At 41.7% G+C, this 21,863-nt stretch overlaps 1 protein-coding gene across 1 annotated transcript in view; it reads left to right on the top strand.

The window, feature by feature from the left end:
- The window catches only part of ZDHHC9 (zinc finger DHHC-type palmitoyltransferase 9), a gene marked incomplete at its 5' end in the record, with an annotated part of 39,418 nt that extends 21,781 nt beyond the window's left edge, over positions 1-17,637 (top strand). The window contains 6 exon segments of the mRNA NM_001133280.1: positions 8,498-8,635; positions 9,578-9,626; positions 10,483-10,585; positions 11,786-11,889; positions 12,293-12,389; positions 16,481-17,637. Coding sequence (NP_001126752.1) covers positions 8,498-8,635; positions 9,578-9,626; positions 10,483-10,585; positions 11,786-11,889; positions 12,293-12,389; positions 16,481-16,597 — 608 coding nt within the window. The 3' untranslated portion in view covers positions 16,598-17,637.
- Between the last annotated feature and the right edge of the window lie 4,226 nt (positions 17,638-21,863).

The raw sequence follows: 21,863 nt of genomic DNA, 5'->3' as shown, positions 1-21,863 counted from the left end.
TGCTTTGGGTATATACCCAGTAATGGGATTGCTGGGTCAAATGGTATTTCTGGTACTGGATCCTTGAGGAATCGCCACACTGTCTTCCACAATGGTTGAACTAATTTACAGTCCCATCAACAGTGTAAAAGTGTTCCTATTTCTCCACAGCCTCATCAGCATCTATTGTCAAAGCCCATTTTATTTATTTATTTTTTTGAGATGGAGTCTCACTGTGTCGCCCAGGCTGGAGTGCAGTGGCATGATCTCGGCTCACTGCAACCTCCACCTCCCGGGTTCAAGCGATTCTCCTGCCTCATCCTCCTGAGTAGCTGGTATTACAGGCGCACACCACCACGCCCGGCTAATTTTTGTATTTTTAGTAGAGATGGAGTTTCACCATGTTGGTCAGGCTGGTCTGGAACTCCTGACCTTGTGATCCACCCACCTAGGCCTCCCAAAGTGCTGAGATTACAGGCATGAGCCACCGCACCCGGCTGTCGAAACCCATTTTAAATGAAGCAGGAAACTTGATATTTAAAGAAGGTCTGGCTGGGCGCGGTGGCTCACGCCTCTAATCCCAGCACTTTGGGGGACCGAGGCGGGCGGATCACGAGGTCAGGAGATCGAGACCATTCTGGCTAACACGGTGAAACCCCGTCTCTACTAAAAATACAAAAAATTAGCCGGGCATGGTGGTGGGCGCCTGTAGTCCCAGCTACTCGGGAGGCTAAGGCAGGAGAATGGCGTGAACCCGGGAGGCGGAGGTTGCAGTGAGCCAAGATCGTGCCACTGCACTCCAGCCTGGGTGACAGAGCAAGACTCCATCTCAAAAAAAAAAAAAAAATGGTATTTCTGGTTCTAGATCTTTGAGGAATCGCCACATCTTCCACAATGGTTGAACGAATTTACAATCCCAACAACAATAGCGTTCCTGTTTCTCCGCAACCTCGCCAGCATCTGTTGTTTTTTGACTTTTTAATAATCGCCATTCTGACTGGCATGAGATGGTATCTCAGTGTGGTTTTTGATTTGCATTTCTCTAATGATCAGTGATGTTGAGCATTTTTTCATATATTTGTTGGCTGCATGAATGTCTTCTTTTGAGAACAATGAGAACACATGGACACAGGGAGGGGAACAACACACACCGGGGCATGTTGAGGGATGGGGAAGGGAGGGAGAGCATTAGGAAAAATAGCTAACGCATGCTGGGCTTAATACCTAGGTGATGGCTTGATAGGTACAGCAAACCACCATGGCACACATTTACCTATGTAACAAACCTGCACGTCCTGCACATGTACCCCAGAACTTAAGTAAAATAGAAAGGTCTGATGTGAGGTAGTATTCCCTTTCCTTATTAGCATTCTTAACTATAAGGAACTCATACAAATCAATTTTTTTAAAAAGCACTGACATTCCAGGAGAAATAGAAACAGTTCATAACAATATAATTGGCTAGTTATCATGACTAATAGTCAAAGAAATGATTTCAGGATGCTTTTGTTTTGAGATAGGATCTCACTCTTTTTCCCAGGCTGGAGGGCAGTGGCACAATCACAGCTCACTGCAGACTCAACCTCCTGGGCTCAGGTGATCCTCCCACCTCAGCCTCCCAAGTTGCTGAGACTACAGGCATGCACTACCATGCCTGGCCATTTTTTTTTTTTTTTGTATTTTTTGTAGAGATGGGTTTTGCCCATGTTGCCCAGGCTGGTCTCAAACTCCTGGGCTCAATCAACCCACCTGCTGCAGCCTCCCAAAGTGTTGTGATTGCAGGTGTGAGCCAATACCCCCAGCCCAATATGCTTTTTTAAATCTAGAAAATTAGCAAGGAAAACCTGATGTTTACTCTTCCACTAGCAAGAGTGTAAATTGGAACAAACTTTTTGGAAGGCAACCTAGTAAGATTAATTGAAAGCCTTAAAACATCTATACCTTTTGATGCCAGTGGTTCCCTTTCTAGGGAGTCTGTCCAATGAAATCAGAGATGTGGGAAAATATTTCGGGGTGGAAATGTTTAACTCAGGATTATTATGACAGTTAAAAGTTGAAAAGAACCTAATTGTCTACCAATAGATGAGTAGCCAAAGAAATTATAGAGCCGGGCGTAGTGGCTCACTCCTGTAATCCCAGCACTTTGGGAGGCCGAGGTGGGCAGATCACTTGAGGCCAGAAGTTTGAGACCGGCCTGAGCAACATGGTGAAACCTCGTCTCTACTAAAACATGCAAAAATTCGCTGGACGTGGTGACATGTGCCTGTAATCCCAGCTGAGACCCCGGCTGAGGCATGAGAATCAAAAACCCATGAGGTGGAGGCTGCATTGAACCGAGATTGTGCCACTGCACTCCAGCCTGGGCGACAGAGTAAGACTCTGTCTTTAAATAAATAAATAAATAAATAATAGGACATTCGTACATTAGACTGATGGAAAGAGTTCATACCAGAAAGCTAAATGACAAAACAGGAGATAGGCTACATTTATAGTGTGAAGTCAGTTACCTATTTAAAAAAAATCTAATGATGTGTAAAGAAATATGCAAGGAAATACAGGAAATATGCCACGATTTTTATAGTTTATTATCTATAGGTTGTGGGATTATGAGTGATTTTGTTTCCTTCATTTTTTCATATGCCATCCTCCACTACTGTGATTTCTTCATTTTTGTTTTTATTTTTTTCAAGTTTTCTACAATGAGCATGTATTACTTGTATTATCAGAAAAGATGTGATTTAAAATATTGTAAAAAATATATATCTGTATAACCATTCTTCTCTATACCTTTCTTCCCTTTCCTGAAAAGATGTAGCCTCCTCAGTAGGAGATAGACCATTTTTACAGCCTTATTTTTTGACCAGTACACAGCTCACTTTTCTTTCAAATTGATATATTTTCTTCTTCTTTTTTTGTTTTTTGAGACGGAGGCTGTCTCTCTCTTCCAGTCTGGAGTGCAGTGGCGCGATCTCGGTTCACTGCAAGCTCCACCTCCCAGGTTCACGCCATTCTTCTGCCTCAGCCTCCCGAGTAGCTGGGACTACAGGCTTCCGCCACCACGCCCAGCTAATTTTTTTGTATTTTTAGTAGAGACGGGGTTTCACCGTGTTAGCCAGAATGGTCTCTATCTCCTGACCTTGTGATCCACCCGTGTCGGCCTCCCAAAGTGCTGGGATTACTGGCATGAGCCACCGCGCCTGGCCCAAATTGATGTATTTTATTCTTTTGTAGTCTTTTATTCATTAAAATAACACATGTTCATTGTGGAAAATATGGGAAGTGCAAAAAGTATAAATAAAACTTAATCCTAAATTCACTCTCCATTTTGCTATATTTCCTACTAGTGTTTCTGCAAAATTGGACTGTAACATTATAGGGTTTTTAATCCTGCTTTTGTCATTTAACATTCTATCCTGAGCATTTTTCTGCATCTTTAATAAATGTTTCTTTAATATATTATTTTAATGACTGCATAATCCATCATATGGTTCTATTCAAGTTTATTCAGGCAGTCTTCTGTCGTTAGACATTATTCATTCTTCTATTTTATTCATTGTTGTAACACTGCAATCATAATTATTAAACTTAAGGATATGGAACAATTGGAACCTTCATACATTTCTGGTGAGAATGTAAAATCATGCAGCTGCTGTGGAAAAGTTTGGTGGTTCCTCAAAAAGTTAAACATAGAATTACCACATGACCCAGCAATTCCACTCCTGGGTGTATACCTATATTAATCTGCTTGGGTTACCATAACAAAATACCTCAGTCTGGCTGGCTCAAACAATGGGAATTTTTCTCTCACAATTCTGGAGGCTGGAAGTCCAAGATAGAGGTGCGAGAAGGGATGGTTTCTGGTGAGGCCTCTCCCCCTGGCTTGCAGATGGCTGCCTTCTTGCTGTGTCCTCACGTGATCTTTTCTCCGTGCTCACACACTACTGGTGTCTCATCCTCTCCTTACAAGGACACCAGTCCCATTGGATTAGGGCCCCACCCAGATGACCTCATTTAACTTTAGTTACCTCCTTAAAGGTTCTGCCTCCAAGTGCAGCCACATTGGGGGTTAGGGCTTCAACATATGGAACTGGGGAGTGAGGGTACGGTTCATTCCATAACAATAGCCACAAGAATTGACAACAAGGACTCAAAACCTACTTGTACGCCAGTGTTCGTAGCATCATTATTCACAGTAGCCAAAAGGTGTAACCAACCCAAGTGTCTATCAACAGATGAATGGCTAAACAAAATGTGGTATGTACATACGGTGGAATATTATCCAGTCATAAAAAGGAATACAGTACTGATACAACGTGGATGAACCTTGAAAACATGCTATGTGAAAAAAAAAAAAAGACACAAAAGACAAATATTGTGTGATTCCACTTATATGAGATATCTAGAATGGGCAAATTCATAGAGACAGAAGATTAGAGATTGCTAGGGGATAGGGGAAGGGGAAAATGGAGAGTTACTGCTTAATGGGTGCAGAGTTTCTGTTTGGAGTAATGAAAGGGTTTTGGAAATAGATAATGGTGATGGTTCCACAACATTATGAATGTAATTAATGCCACTGAATTGCACACTTAAAATGGTTAAAATGGCAAATTGTATGTTATGTATATTTTACCATAATAGATTTTTTTTTTAAGACATGGTCTCACTCTGTCACCCAGGCTGGAGTGCAGTGGCATGATCTCAGCTCACTGCAACCTCCACCTCCCGAGCTCAAGTGATCCCCCCACCTCAGCCTCCTGATTGGCTGGGATTACAGGCATGCACCACCACGACCCATGAATTTTTGCATTTTTTGGTAGAGATGGGGTTTCACCATGTTGGCCAGGCTGGTCTCAAACTCCTGACCTCGTGATTCCCCTGCCTGGGCCTTCCAAACAATACAAAATTTAATTTAAAAGTTTGAATAATGCCGCAATAAACATACATGTGCATGTGTCTTTATAGCAGCATGATTTATAGTCCTTTGGGTGTATACCCAGTAATGGGATGGCTGGGTCAAATGGTATTTCTAGTTCTAGATCCCTGAGGAATCGCCACACTGACTTCCACAATGGTTGAACTAGTTTACAGTCCCACCAACAGTGTAAAAGTGTTCCTATTTCTCCACATCCTCTGTGGCACTATTCACAATAGCAAAGACTTGGAACCAACCCAAATATCCAACAATGATAGACTGGATTAAGAAAATGTGGCACATATACACCATGGAATACTATGCAGCCATAAAAAAGGATGAGTTCATGTCCTTTGTAGGGACATGGATGAAATTGGAAATCATCATTCTCAGTAAACTATCGCAAGAACAAAAAACCAAACACTGCATGTTCTCACTCATAGATGGGAATTGAACAATGAGAACACATGGACACAGGAAGGGGAACATCACACTCTGGGGACTGTTGTGGGGTGGGGGGAGGGGGGAGGGATAGCATTAGGAGATATACCTAATGCTAAATGACGAGTTACTGGGTGCAGCACACCAGCGTGGCACATGTATACATATGTAACTAACCTGCACATTGTGCACATGTACCCTAAAACTTAAAGTATAAAAAAAAAAAAAAAAAAGTTTGAAGTTCGGCTGGGCACAGTGGCTCATGCCTGTAATCCCAGTACCTTGGGAGGCTGAGCCGGGCATTTCACCTGAGGTCAGGAGTTCGAGACCAGCCTGGCTAACATGGCAAAACCCCGTCTCTACTAAAAATACAAAAATTAGCTGGGCGTGGTGGCGGACGCCTGTAATCCCAGCTACTCGGGTGGCTGATGAGGCTTGAACCTGGGAGGCGGAGGTTGCAGTGAGCCGAGATCGCACCATTGCACTCCAGCCTGGGTGACAAGCATGAAACCGTGTCTCAAAAATAAATAAATAAATAAAAATAAAAATTTGAACTTAAAATTTCTGTGTACATTTCTATTTTCTTATGAGAAATTGCTGAAAATGGACTTATTCTGCCAAAGGGGTACAAGCTTTATGAAGGCTCTTGATACGTACTGCCAAATTGCTTTCTGGAAAGGTTCTTTCATTTTATGCTCCCACAAGCAGTATGTTAGAGTGTCCATTTTACCCTATTCTCACTAGCACTGGATTTTATTATTTATATTCTTATTTTGATAGGCATAAAATATGCTATTATTTTACTAGTATTACACTGAATTATTGGTGGCTAGGAAAAATATTAAATATAGGTTTTATGGTATTTATTAGTTTTTGCCCTATTTCCTTTTTGTTTTTTTAAATTAATTAATTAATTAATTATTATTATTATACTTTAGGTTTTAGGGTACATGTGCACAATGTGCAGGTTAGTTACATATGTATACATGTGCCATGCTGGTGCGCCGCACCCACTAACTCGTCATCTAGCATTAGGTATATCTCCCAATGCTATCCCTCCCCCCTCCCCCCACCCCACAACAGTCCCCAGAGTGTGATGTTCCCCTTCCTGTGTCAATGTGTTCTCATTGTTCAGTTCCCACCTATGAGTGAGAATATGTGGTGTTTGGTTTTTTGTTCTTGCGATAGTTTACTGAGAATGATGATTTCCAATTTCATCCATGTCCCTACAAAGGACACACAATGAGATACCATCTCACACCAGTTAGAATGGCAATCATTAAAAAGTCAGGAAACAACAGGTGCTGGAGAGGATGTGGAGAAATAGGAACACTTTTACACTGTTGGTGGGACTATAAACTAGTTCAATCAACCATTGTGGAAGTCAGTGTGGCGATTCCTCAGGGATCTAGAACTAGAAATACCATTTGTTTGTTTTTTGTTTTTGTTTTATGTACAGTTGACTCTTGAACAATGCAGTTTTGAACTGCATGGGCCCACTTAATAATGAGGGGTTTTTTTTTTTTTTCCAGTAAATACAGTATCAGTGTGTTCCTCATCTGCAACCAAGTGTGGATCCAAAATACAGTCGTCCCTAAGTATCCTTGGGGGATTGGTTTCAGGGATTGCCCTTGAATACCAAACCCCATGTATTCTCAAGTCCTGCAGTGGCCCTGTGGAACCCATGGATATGAAAAGTCAGCCCTCTGTATCCGTATCCGGGAGTTTCATATTTTGTGAATACCATATTTTTGATCTGGGTTTAGTTGTGGATGCAGAACCTGTTGATACGGAGGGCCAACTGTATTTATTGAAACAAATCCATGTACAAGTGGACGCACGCAGTTCTAACCTGAGTTGTTCAAGGTTCAAATGTACAGTATTCACAAGATGCAAAACCTGTGTACATGAGGGGCAACTTTTCTTATCCGTGGGTTCTGCAGGGCTGCTGAATGACTTGAGTATGGGTGGATTTTGGTATCTGCCTGTAATGCTTACCACGATCAAATGAAATTTCATCAACACACATAGTTACCATTGTGTGTGCATGTGTGTGTGTGGTGAGGACACTTAAGATTACTCTCTTAGCAAATTTCAAGTAACCTTTGAGTATTATTTTCTTGATGAAGTATTTGTATTTTCCTATTGATTTCTAAGAACTTTTCATATAGTCAGGTACAACTTTACACAGATTGCCACTGGTTTTTTTTTTCTTTAGTCTTCTTTATGGTAATTTTAACATACACAAAATATTTTTTAAATTTTTAACTTTTTGTTGGTATATAGTAGGTATATATATTTATGGTGTACATGAGAAGTTTTGATACAGGCATGCAATGTGTAATAATCACATCACTGATCACCAAGGAAATGCAAATCAAAACCACAAAATACTTTTTTAAAGTTTATGGAGTCAAATCTATTTTTCCTTGTCATCTGTTTTCTTCCAGTACTTTTATGCTTAGAAAGTCCTTCTGCATATAGAGGACAAATAAACATTTATTCTTTATAGTTATTTTATGGATTCACTTTGTTTTTACATTTAGTTCTTTAATTCATCTGGAATTTACTATGACAAGTAGTATGAAGACAAAAAAATCGATCCTTATTTTGCACCAAATAGCCAATTGTCACATAATTGTTTATGGAATAATACTTCCTTTTACCTCTGATTTTGTAATGCTGAGTTTATTAGACAACAAAATCTTATATATTCTAAGATCTGTTTCTGGGCTCTTTCCATTCCATTGAGCTATGCCATACCATTTTAAATATTGTAGTTTTACATTTTTCCTTGGCTATTTTGACCTGTTTATTCTTCTTGAACTTAGTAGGCCCACCGATTAAGATTTTATTTGGAAAAGCAGTGTCTCTGCTTTTAATGAGCAGAGTGAGGCAGATCACTTAACCTCTCCATGCCTTTGTTTTTTCATCTGTAAAGTGGGGAAAAGATCTCCTTTTGCCCCAATTCCAGGGAAATTGTGAGGATCAAATGAGATGGTTATGAAAACATTTTGAAAAAGTAAAAAAAAAAAACAACCCTGTATTTTTTACAACTGAAATAGACAATGATCCTGGAGGTCTTTGAATTAGGTATTATGGGGATGGCGGGGTTGATTTTTGTTCTGGAGGCTTTTGGCTTTGGACTCTCTCTTTCTCCCACAGAGCGCTTCGACCATCACTGCCCCTGGGTGGGGAATTGTGTTGGAAAGAGGAACTACCGCTACTTCTACCTCTTCATCCTTTCTCTCTCCCTCCTCACAATCTATGTCTTCGCCTTCAACATCGTCTATGTGGCCCTCAGTGAGTACACAGGGCAGTGTCCGTTGTTGGAGTGGGGCGGGGTGGGGGAAGAGTTAAGGGCAGCTTAGAGGGTGGTTGGGTTTCCTGGTGGTACCATTGTGAAAGGTACTTTAGGACAGGTTAGAAATGAGCACAGTTATCTGCTCTTGAGCAGGGTTGCAAACCTCAGTGCACATCAATGAGTATTAATCAGTGTGTTGGCCTTCTCTTTGGCCAACTGCTGGGGACTGGGACCATAATTACTGGTCTGTATCCAGAGTACTGGGGCATTTCTGAGGTAATCCCAAAGGTTGGGGATGTATTTTGTCTCGGAGCATCCTCTCTTCTTCTGCCTTGTAAAACTTGCCTTGTGCTAAGGGGTAGAAAAGGGTTTTGCCTGAGAAATGTCTTTTGGTAGCTTGTGGTCTAGTTTGAGAGATAGAAAGCACACCCACATGTATGCAAGTGCACATACAAACACACCCACACGCACACACACACACACACACACCAGTCTAAGAGCAGATGTGATGTGGAGTTAAGGGAGTGGTCTTAAGACAGCTTTGTGGAAAGAGAAGAGTTCTGAGCTGAATTTTGAACAAGGGAGGGACACGTATTGGCGAGGAGAGAGGATTTTTCTTGGGTATTTCTGATTTCTTTTATCTGTTAATATCCCCCTAACATGTCCATAGTTGGGGGCTAGGGAAAAGGGAAGGGAGCCTGCTGCTTTTCTGCCCACCTGTCTAGTCCAGGGCCTGGTCCTGCACTGGAAATGTGAACTCTTTAGTCATGAGACTACCAGCTAGGAGATGAGGCTCTTCACCCTTGCCCGAGTGAGAGCTTAGCTCTTGCCAGTGTGTAACACGGGAGACGGAGGGAAGGAAGTGAGTAGGCACTAGGATAGTGTGTAGTTTTGACTGAAGTCACTAATTTTTCTCTCTACTCCTCCATCCAATTTCACAGAATCTTTGAAAATTGGCTTCTTGGAGACGTTGAAAGAAACTCCTGGAACATATCCTCCCCTGGCAGTATGTCCCTGTGAAGGCTTCTTAAGCTACTTTCCAGCATGCTTTTTCCCCACAGTTCTCCCACTATCTGGTTTTTCAGACATCAGAGAGTGCCAAGGTCTAAAATAATTAAAAAAAAACATAGTCTTAGTGGTAGCAACCAGAATGGAAGATGACCGGGACTAAAAGGGAGGTCTTTCCTTCACCCCCTGCTCAGGACAGTGACTGCATTTCTGCAAAGGGGGTTCAGATGAGATTTCTATAAATCACATCCTCTTTTTTCCCCCCACCAGTTCTTCATTTATGAATTTTCTTTTTTTGAGACAGAGTCTTGCACTGTCGCCCCAGCTCGCCTCCCGGGTTCAAAGGATTCTCCTGCCTCAGCCTCCCGAGTAGCTGGGACTACAGGTGCCCGCCACCACGCCCAGCTAATTTTTTGTATTTTTAGTACAGACGGGGGTTTCACCATGTTGGCCAGGCTGTTCTTGAACTGCTGACCTCGTGATCTGCCCACCTTGGCCTCCCAAAGTGCCGGGATTACATGAATTTTGTTTTTTGACAGAATTTCCATTGGCAATGATGGCCAACATTGTTTAGCTTTGGCCCCTCCAACACATCCCCTTCCAAGAGCCAATGATGAGTAAATAGGCACACTCTTAAATACCCTAGATACACTAGAAATTCTTTCATAAGGGATCTATCCAGTAAGTTCAGAATTCATCTATTCTTATATATGGAAACATGGCTTTTTGTGATATACGTTCTAGGAGGTAAAGATGGTGTGACTTGTGCCTTGAGTATGGGCGGAGGCATCAAGTCTCCTGATATTGAGTTCTTCAATATTCCTTAACCACACCTCACTGTTCTAGAAGTCCTCATTTGCTTCTTTACACTCTGGTCCGTCGTGGGACTGACTGGATTTCACACTTTCCTCGTGGCTCTCAACCAGACAACCAATGAAGACGTGAGTCAACTTTCTCTTCTCCTCACCACATATTCTTCTTCCCAAAGCCTATCCTCTTGCTACCTGCTAGAGAACTACCGAGTCTCCAGGGCCTGGGAGGTTGAGGCAGGCAGAAACGTGGTGTATGAGATTGTTAAGTCAGATGTGTGGAAGAGAAAGGAGAGGGCTTTGTTTGGAGTTGAATGCTTGTGGAGCATTAGGAAGAAGAGGTTGAAAGGTTGGGTGGGTATACAGCCTTTAACTGTTCACAGGTCCTTAAAGGCTAGCTGGTGCCTCTGTTTGGCATGGAGAGGGACAGTTGCACTGGATGAATCCTTGCTACATAAAAAGTTACCAATTAGGCTGGGTGTGGTGGCTCACGCCTGTAATCCCAGCACTTTGGGAGGCTGAGGCGGGTGGATCACCTGAAGTTAGGAGTTCAAGACCAGCCTGGCCGACATGGCAAAACCCTGTCTCTACTAAAAATGCAAAAATTAGCCGGGTGTGGTAGGGTGCACCTGTAGTCCCAGCTACTCGGGAGGCTGAAGCAGGAGAATCACTTGAACCCGGGAGGTGGAGTTTGCAGCGAGCAAAGATCATGCCACTGCACTCCAGCCTGGAGAACAGAATGAGACTCTGTCTCAAAAAAAAAAAAAAAAGTTAGCAGTTAATCTACATTCACTGTAGAAAATCAGAAAGTACAGATGAGCAAAAAGAAAAGGTAAGTTCGTCTTACTTTACTTCTTAGACATCACCTTTGTTAGTAGTATGATTTATATATTCTAGACTTGTCTAGACTTTTTCCCATGTTTATTTATGTGTTTATATTATGTACTTTTAAATAAAAATAATATATATCATTCAGTTATCTGCTTTTTTCACTCTATTGTGAGTATTTTTCATGGCTGTGTATTTCTTTTTTATTGTGATAAAATATACATAATATAAAGTGTGCTATATTAAATGTCTTTCAACCCTGGCGATCAATGGGGTGACAGATGTTGCAGCCAGATCGCCCTCACATCCTAAATGTACAGTTCAGTGGTGTCACATTGTTGTGCAACCATTGCCACCATCCATTTCCAGAACTTTTTTATTATCCTATGCTGCATGTGTTTCTTCAACATTATTATTATTTTTCTTTTTTGTGTGTGTTTTTAATTTTATTATTTGTTCATTTTAACATTATTTTTAATGTCAGCCTTGGCTTTTATCTTGCAGATCAAAGGATCATGGACAGGGAAGAATCGCGTCCAGAATCCCTATAGCCATGGCAATATTGTGAAGAACTGCTGTGAAGTGCTGTGTGGCCCCTTGCCCCCCAGGTGCTCAGGGCACTCAAAAGTCCTGGGACTCTTGGGATGAGCAGCTCAACCTGATCCTGTTACCTGGTCTGATGTGTTTTTCTGAGTGTGGCCTCTTGGTGTCAAATAGGTCTTCCCAGGGCTTGCCACTTGGTACCATGTCTACATGGACCATAGACCATGGGCTGGTTGTTTTGGAGGGATGATCTTTCATTCTTATTTCATTTGTTTGTTCCCTGGTTAACGTGACATTTCCTGGTTTGTGGAAGAAAAAGTGAATGGGAGATAAGAGGCATGTGCTATGTTCAGGCTGGATTGCCAAAGGACAGGTTTATATTTTCCAGTCTATGCAGCAAAATTCAGTAGGCCGGGTGGGTGGAAGGGTGAATGCCCAGTTCTTTGTTAACTCTCTTATCTCCTTCAGCGTGCTGGATCGAAGGGGTATTTTGCCACTGGAGGAAAGTGGAAGTCGACCTCCCAGTACTCAAGAGACCAGTAGCAGCCTCTTGCCACAGAGCCCAGTAAGTGTTCCTGACTTAAGGCTGGGTCGATGATAGAGAGGGCGGAGGCTAATTTACACCTTGGAAATATAATTAGGCAATATTGTATTCTAATCACCCCAGCTTCCCTGCCTCTACACCTGCCCTGACGTTGCCTTCAGATCTTTGTGTCCTTGATGTAGATTAAGATTTAGTCATTTCTTTGGTGTATATTGAGTGACTCTGTGCCAGCCACTGTACTAGCTGCCAGGGATATACCAATGAATGAGGCAAACGACGTCCCTGCTCTCAAGGAGCTCATTGTCTAGTGGGGGCAAGAGACAAGTAAACAGGCCATTGCTCAACATTGTAAAAAGTGCCTTGATGAGGAAAACATAAAATGCTATAGGGGCAAAGACAGAGGTCAGGGGATTGTATTAGAGTTAGTGATGTGGTTACCTTGGTAGAAGGGGGCTTCCTAACTGGAATACTCAAAAGTTGTGGAAACTCTCCCAGCTGTCCTATTTAAGATATATAAAGTATATCTTTAAAGTATATAAAGTACTTTGCTAAAAATAAACATTATTTGAGCTTTTTTTTTTTGAGATGGAGTTTTGCTCTGTCGCCTAGGCTGGAGCGCAGTGGTGTGATCTCGGCTCACTGCAACTCCACCTCCCAGGTTCAAGCAATTCTCTGCCTCAGCCTCAGAGTAGCTGGGATTACAGGTGCCCACCACCATGCCTGGCTAATTTTTGTATTTTCAGTAGAGACAGGGTTTCACCATCCTGGCCAGGATGGTCTCCATCCCCTGACCTCGTGATCCTCCCGCCTCAGTCTCCCAAAGTGTTGGGATTACAGGCGTGAGCCACCGTGCCCAGCTGAGCTTTCTTTTTTTAATAAGAACTTTATTGAGATATGATTCACATACCATAGATCCCTGTTTTTTTTTTTTTTTTTGAGACAGAGTCTTGCTCTGTCACCCAGGCTGGAGTGCAGTAGTGCAATCTCAGCTCACTGCAACCTCCGCCTCCCGGGTTCAAGCGATTCTCCTGCCTCGGCCTCCTGAGTAGCTGGGATTACAGGCATGTACCACCACGCCCAGCTAATTTTGTATTTTTTAGTAGAGACGGGGTTTCTCCATGTTGGTCAGGCTGGTCTCGAACTTCTGACCTCAGGTGATCTGCCCACCTCGGCCTCCCAAAGTGGAGGATTATAGGCGTGAGCCACTGCGCCCAGCTGATCCCTATTTAAAATGTATGATTCACTGGTCTAGAATATTCACAGAGTCGTACAATCTTATAACAATCAGTTTTAGAGCATTTTCGTTACCCTTCTACCCTAAGAAACCCTGTACCCATTAGCAGTCTCTCTCCCTTTCCTCTCAACTTCCCCAGCCACACCCCTAGGCAACCACTAATCTACTTCCTTTTAGTATAGATTTCTCTCTTCTGGGTATTTCATGTAAATGAAATCATACAATATGTGGTCTTTTGTGACTGGCTTCTTTTACTTAGCATGTTTTTGAGGTTTGTCCATGTTGTACTACGTAGCAGTACTTCGTTCCTTTATATGGGCAAATGATATTCCATTATATGGATATACCACATTTCATTTATCCATTCATCAGTTGATGGACATTTGGATTGTTTCCACCTTTGATTATTATGAGTGATGCTGCTATGAACATTTGTGTACCAATTTTTGCATGGCCATATATTTTCATTTCTCTTGGCTATATACCTGGGAGTAAAATAGCTAGGTCATATGGTAGCTCTATGTTTAACCTTTAAGGTACTGCTGAACTGTTTTCCAAAGTGGCTGCACCATTTTATACCCCCACTAACAGTGCCTGAGGGTTCCAGTTTCTCTACATCCTCGGCCACACTTATTATCTGACATTTTGATTCTAGCCATCTTAGTGAATGTGAAGTGGTATCTCATTGTGGTTTTGATTTGCATTTCCCTGATGACTAATGATGTCAAATATCTTTTCATGTGCTTATTGGCCATTTTTATATGCTCATTGGAGAAGTGTCTGTTCAGAGCTTTTGTCTATTTTTTAATTGGATTGTTTGTCTTTTTTATTATTGAGTTGTAAGAGTTCTTTATGTAATCTGTATGCAAGTCCCTTACCAGATATACAATTTGCAAATATTTTCTCCTATTCTGTGGGTTATCTTTTAATTTTCTTGATAGTGTCTTTTGGAGCACAAAATTTTTAAATTTTGATGTAGTCCTGTTTGTCTATGTTTTTCTTTTGTTGTTTGTACTTTTTGGTGTTATATCTGAGAAACTGTTGCCTAATCCAAAGTCACGAAGATTTATGACCTTGTTTTCTTGTAAGAGTTGTATAGTTTTAGCTCTCACATTTAGGTTTTTGATCCATTTTGAGTTAATTTTTATATATGGTGTGAGGTAGAGGGTCCACATTCTTTCTTTTGCCTGTAGCTATCCAATTGTCTCTGCACCATTTGTTGAAAAGACTATTCTTTTCCCATAGACTTGTCTTGGCACCTTTGTTGAAAATCTATAAATGTGAGTGTTCGTTTCTGGACTTTCAGTTCTATTGTATTGCTCAATATGTCTGTTCTTATGCTAGTACCACGCTGTCTTGATTACTTTAGCATTGTAGTAAGTTTTGAAATCAGGAAATGTGAGTCCTCCAACTTTATACTTCTTTTTCATGATTGTTTTGGCTCTTCTGAGTGCCTTAAATTTCCATATGAATCTTAGGATCAACTTGTCGTTTATGAAAAGAAGCCAGCGGGAATTTTGATGGGGATTTCATTGAATCTATAGATCAATTTGGGGAAATATTGCCATCCTAACAAGATTAAATATTCTGAGCCATTTACATGGACTATATTTTCACATATTTAAGTATGATTTGATTTCTTTCAACAACATTTTGTAGTTTTCAGAGTATAAGTTTTACACTTTTGTTACATTTATTCATAAATATTTGATTATTTTTCATGTTATTGTAAGTGAAATTGTTTTACTAATTTCATTTTTGGATTTTTCACTTGGTGTGTGTAGAAATACAATTGATTTTTATATATGGATCTTATATCCTAAAACCTTGCCAAGCTTGTTCATTAGTTCGTTTTTGTTTTTATTTTATGAGATGGAGTTTCACTCTGTTGCCCAGGCTGGAGTGTGGCGGCACCATCTTGGCTCACTGCAACCTCCACCTCCTAGGTTCAAGTGATTCTCCTGCCTCAGCCTCCCAAGTAGCTGGGATTACAGGTGCCCACCACCACGCTGGCTAATTTTTGTGTTTTTAGTAGAGACCGCGTTTCACCATGTTGGCCAGGCTGGTCTCAAACTCCTGACCTCAAGTGATCTGCCCTCCTCGGCCTCCCAAAGTGCTGGGATTATAGGCATGAGCCACCGTGCTTGGCCCTTGTTCATTAGTTCTAATAGATTTTTAGTAGTTTGAACTTTGTTTTAAAATAGAATCATACGTTTAAGTGAATGCTTTTTATAAGGTAGATAATTGTTCTCTACTTTGCCTTTCCTAAATTTTGAATTTCCTTTTAAAGTACAGCAACCCATGTTTGTATATTATTGTTGTCATTTTTAATATTATTTTTTAAATGAGTCTGGACTCAAATTGTAACAATCTAGGTTAGTTATTCTTGATTCAAAGTGGAGAACGGTGGTATTTTAGAATCACTTGGGGACATTTTCAAACCACATATGACCAGCTGAAAATTTGGACACTTGGCCTTCTTTGGTTCAGAATCACTATTCTAGTGAGCTATGTGTTTGGGCAGAAACACGATTGAGGACCATTGGGTCGGGCCTCGTTACATAAGTATGTTATGACACTTGTTCTGAAGTGGGGAGGACCTGTGTAATTATTTGATCCCTATTATTATGACTATTAATAATAATAGAAAAATCTGTCCCCAACAGACGGTTAAGGATCAAACTCAAATAAACTTCAGTTGTGTTCTGCCGAGAAGACGATAGCCTGATGTTGGTTCTGAGTTTGGTGTCGGTGGCTGCATATCTGTAGCATCAGTGTGGTCAGGGGGCTGAGAGGAAGGGTTCAGTGTCTAACGTTTATCTGCATTTGGATTTTGAGGGACAGCTTTGTGTTGAATCTCATATCTTTTCCTTCTCAGGCCCCCACAGAACACCTGAACTCAAATGAGATGCCAGACGACAGCAGCACTCCCGAAGAGATGCCACCTCCAGAGCCCCCAGAGCCACCACAGGAGGCAGCTGAAGCTGAGAAGTAGCCTATCTATGGAAGAGACTTTTGTTTGTGTTTAATTAGGGCTATGAGAGATTTCAGGTGAGAAGATAAACCTGAGACAGAGAGCAAGTAAGCTGTCCCTTTTAACTGTTTTTCTTTGGTCTTTAGTCACCCAGTTGCACACTGGCATTTTCTTGCTGCAAGCTTTTTTAAATTTCTGAACTCAAGGCAGTGGCAGAAGATGTCGGTCACCTCTGATAACTGGACAAATGGGTCTCTTGGGCCCTGGCACTGGTTCTCCATGGCCTCAGCCACAGGGTCCCCTTGGACCTCCTCTCTTCCCTCCAGATCCCAGCCCTCCTGCTTGGGGTCACTGGTCTCATTCTGGGGCTAAAAGTTTTTGAGACTGGCTCAAATCCTCCCAAGCTGCTGCACGTCCCGAGTCCAGAGGCGGTCACAGAGACCTCTGGCCAGGGGATCCTAACTGGGTTCTTGGAGTCTTCAGGATTGAAGAGGAGGGAGAGTGGGGTCAGAGGATTCTCCTGGCCACCGGGTGCCAGCATTGCCCACAAATCCTTTTGGGAATGGGACAGGTACCTTCCACTCGTTGTATTTATTAGTGTAGCTTCTCCTTTGTCTCCCATCCACTCTGACACCTAAACCCCACTCTTTTCCCATTAGATATATGTAAGTAGTTGTAGTAGAGATAATAATTGACATTTCTTGTAGACTACCCAGAAACTTTTTTAATACCTGTGCCATTCTCAATAAGAATTTATGAGATGCCAACGGCATAGCCCTTCACACTCTCTGTCTCATCTCTCCTCCTTTCTCATTAGCCCCTTTTAATTTGTTTTTCCTTTTGACTCCTGCTCCCATTAGGAGCAGGAATGGCAGTAATAAAAGTCTGCACTTTGGTCATTTCTTTTCCTCAGAGGAAGCCCGAGTGCTCACTTAAACACTATCCCCTCAGACTCCCTGTGTGAGGCCTGCAGAGGCCCTGAATGCACAAATGGGAAACCAAGGCACAGAGAGGCTCTCCTCTCCTCTCCTCTCCCCCGATGTACCCTCAAAAAAAAAAAATGCTAACCAGTTCTTCCATTAAGCCTCGGCTGAGTGAGGGAAAGCCCAGTACTGCTGCCCTCTCGGGTAACTCACTCTAAGGCCTCGGCCCACCTCTGGCTATGGTAACCACACTGAGGGCTTCCTCCAAGCCCCACTCTTCCAGCACTTCCACCGGCAGAGTCCCAGAGCCACTTCACCCTGGGGGTGGGCTGTGGCCCCCAGTCAGCTCTGCTTAGGACCTGCTCTATTTCAGGGAAGAAGATTTATGTATTATATGTGGCTATATTTCCTAGAGCACCTGTGTTTTCCTCTTTCTAAGCCAGGGTCCTGTCTGGATGACTTACGCGGTGGGGGAGTGTAAACCAGAACTTTTCATCTATTCGAAGGCGATTAAACTGTGTCTAATGCAAACTTCCTGCCTCCTCCTTCCCCCTTCCATTTCAAGAATATGTTTGTGTGTAGGGTGGGGGTGGGGGTTGGAAAGGGTTGCTTGTTACTCCCCAAACTTCCATTAACCAGGGCACCCTTGGGTTGGAGAGGTAGTTCCAAACTCTCCATTGATCTATACTACATTCTGGGCTGAAGTTTTTCTTATTCTGGACTATGAAGAAAGGACTTTCAAGGAGATATAGTGTGAACAGGATCGGGAAGGTAGAGGGATTATATTTACTTAAGAGAACAAGCTCTATATTAGGATATTGTTTTGAAGCAGATGGATGCCGTTAATTGCTAATAAGTCTTAGTTATTAACGCAGGCTCATCAGGGCCCCCCCCTGGAAATATTTGATCAGTGGTCTTTTACAAGTGATGGTATATATTTCTTTCTAGGTGGTGTATAATCAAGACTCCCTATCAATTCCCATCTCATACTTCCCAGTTAATTGGAATTAATGAAATTTGGCTGCTCCCAGACTTTTTTCCATGTCTTCCTATTTTCCTTGTAACAGGATTTAAGTTGAGCATTCTTGAGAGAGAGAGAGAGAGATAAAGAGAGAGGGAGAGAGATTGGAAGAGAGATGGGGAGAGACTGACTCAGATCCCTCTCCTGTCTGCTTCTTTTTCTGGTTCTCTCAGTTTTTTTTCTTGAAGTTATAAAGCCAAACCTGGAGAGTTTGTAAGTTGTTAGGTTTTCCCAGGTAACTTGGCACTCATATGAACCCCATTTTAATAAGTACTCAGCCCATCTCCTTTCCTGGGCTCAGATGGCTCTCTCTCCTCCCTCACCTTACCTCAAGTGTTCTCCTGAGGACCCTTAGGTCAGACAGAGAAGCTTTCTCTTTCTGATGGGAAGGGTCAAAGTGGAAATCTCTTATCTCTAGTGTGAAATGATTTTTTTTTTAAGTTTCTGCTTTTTCATACTCCCTGCCCTCTTTCTTTTCCTTAATAAATCTTCTGTGTTTAAGATGTTGGCCTGAAGATCTGTCCCATTCATACCATGCACCAGCCGGGACTGTCCCTATCTGATCAGAGGGGAGATTAAAGAATCAATCTTCCCAGGGGAAAAGGGCCTTAAATTGTTTGGTCTTTTCAATGGCTGACACTGTCTCCAACTCTCCCCTTCCTCTTTCTTCCTCAAGCTTCCTATGCACCCTACTTTCCCAGGCCAGGATGGTTGGCACTGATCCCAAACCTCTGGGGGCAGGTGGAAATTGGCTGTAGTGAGCCATTTCTTCATGTCCATTCAGCTCTGAGGCCTTCCTGGCCCTAGCTGAGATCATCATCTCCTCCTTTGCTTTTACCCCAGGAGTGAGGTTGGGTTAGAGGTGGATTCTGATTCCATAGCAGCTAAATTCCATTCTCCCTGTCCTGACCATCCTGCCTTTACCCATAAAGCACCCATTCCTACTGACCAAATCTCTTTACTTTGTTGGAGAAAAAAAGTATTTTGTTTTTAAATCTATTTTCTAACTTAAATGCAATTTAATATGTAAATCTCTGCACTTTTGTGTGAGCCTACAAATGTATATGTGTTGGGGGTTTTTCACTCTCTGGTATTTCTTAATAAAGAAATCTTTCTTTTGGGGGGAAGCCAATTAATGAAGGAGCCTTGAATGGTTTTAGAAATACAGGGCTGTCTGTTTCTTTGTGCTTCTGCCTCATTTCTTTACTTGTGCCTAGTGTGAGTGATTGGCCTCCCTCCCCCACCTTTTGACCCCCTTCCTCTGAGAGGGCCCTCAACTTAGTGGGGCAGAGAGAAGGACCTGTCCTGTATCTGGTACCCCTCTGGGACCACTTGGATTGGCTCTAGTAGTAACCTAGCAACCCAGCACCCCCCCCCCCCCACCACCATGGCCTGGCCCCTGTTAGTCCTTTTCTTCCAGCTCAGTTCATTTTATACTCCTGAGCTGGGGCCAGGCCAGGGAAAATCACCAAGGGAGCACAGTAAATGGTTTTAAAAAAATGATAATTCGTTCTCATGCCTTGGTGCTACTAAAGAAGAGTCATGTTCCCAGTAATTCAAAAAGCATTTGTGTCAGTTTGGAGAATACATTCTAGGAATCTCTTGCTGTTCTTGGTGATAGGCTTTAGAAACAGTGTCAAAGGCTACAACTCTGAATATCATTTGTTTTAAAGGATGCAAGCCCAGCTCACAGAAAAAAGAATCATTATAAACTTTATGTTTGGGATTAATATGAAAGGGCAATGGGAACTGCAAATCTACATCAGTAAAACTTTCAATGTTCTATATGTTAATGTAGGTGGAAAAACCTGGTGTAATTAGCTAGACCTAGTTATTTTACAAATGAAGACAAAATGTTTTTACGGTTTTAATATATACACTGAATTTCCAGGAATGCAACAACTGTGTACATTGGGGGAAGAGGATATTTTATTTTGTTCAAAACTTTACTAAGAGTTGCTCACAACTTTTGAAAATCATGTCACTGACGACAGTGCCATTCATGGGTATTTAAGTTGCCAATATAACATACCTGTATGAGTCTTCATTTATAGAGATTGCTTTCACAGTGATTTTACATATAGGTAGAAGCACCTCATACTCTATTATATGCTTTAGTATAGTCTTGCCTTAGGTATCTGTATATTGAAATACATATCCTATTATAAATTACTTTTTTCTTCTTTATAGTCTAATTAGTATATTATATTACTATTCTTGAAATTATGTGCATAAGCAGGTCATATTAACTATAAAGTTCATTTCAGGGTGGCAAAGGATGCATTCAAAATATGACATATACCAAGGGAGTGCTAGGGCTGCTACTTTTGAGAACCACTGGACTAGATTATCTCAAGGGTCCCTTTCTAACCCTTAATATTTGGAAAGCTTGGAGAGAAAATAAACATCCTTCTCCCCTCACACCCTTAATGTGCTTTTTAAAAATTTAAAGCTCATTTTTGAAAATTGGAGAAGTACAGAATAGTAAGATTTGAAAAAATCACCCATAACCTCATCACCAAGATGTAATAATCACCATTAATGTTTTGGTGCATTTCTTGGTAGTCTTTTTTTCTGTGCACATGTTTTTTTAAACATAACTGGAATTAGACTATAAATGTAGTTTTGTAAACCTGCTTTTTTAACTTAGTATTTTCTATATCATTTGAAAATACTTTTTTTTTTTTTTTTTTTTTTGAGACAGGGTTTCACTCTGTCACCCATGCCGAAGTACAGTGGTGTGATTTCGGCCCACTGCAACATCCGCCTCCCAGGCTCAAGCAGTCCTCCTGCCTCAGCCTCCCAAGTAGCTGGGTCTACAGGCACATGCCACCAAAGTTGGCTAATTTTTTCTATTTTTTTGTAGAGATGGGGTTTCGCCATTTTGCCAGGCTGGTCTCAAACTCCTCACTTCAAGCAATCCGCTTGCCTCGGCATCCCAAAGTGTTGGGATTACAGGCGTGAGCCACTACTCCCAGCCGAAAATACTTCTTAATGACTTTGTAATGTGTACATGTCAGGCATTTAAGAGTTTCTAATTTTTCGTTATTACAAATAATGCTGTGATGAACTTCCTTAAATATGGGTGTGTCTGAGTATTTCTTTAGGACAGATTCCTAGAAGTGGAATTATTGAGTCAAAGGGAATGCTGTTTTAAAGGCTCTTGATAAATGTGGCCAAATTGCTTTACTGAAAGGCTGTCCCCGTTTGTTTTGCCAGCAGTGTATCAGAGAAGACTCTAATCAACCCATGTCATTTAAACCTTTCGAATTTTTATTTTAGCTTTTTTGAGACAGAGTCTCACTTTGTCACCCAGGCTAGAGTGCAGTGGCACGATCTTGGC

This window comes from Pongo abelii, chromosome X (genome assembly GCF_028885655.2).
Source record: "Pongo abelii isolate AG06213 chromosome X, NHGRI_mPonAbe1-v2.0_pri, whole genome shotgun sequence".
NCBI lineage: Eukaryota > Metazoa > Chordata > Mammalia > Primates > Hominidae > Pongo > Pongo abelii.
This window is presented reverse-complemented; position numbering and strand designations above follow the sequence as displayed.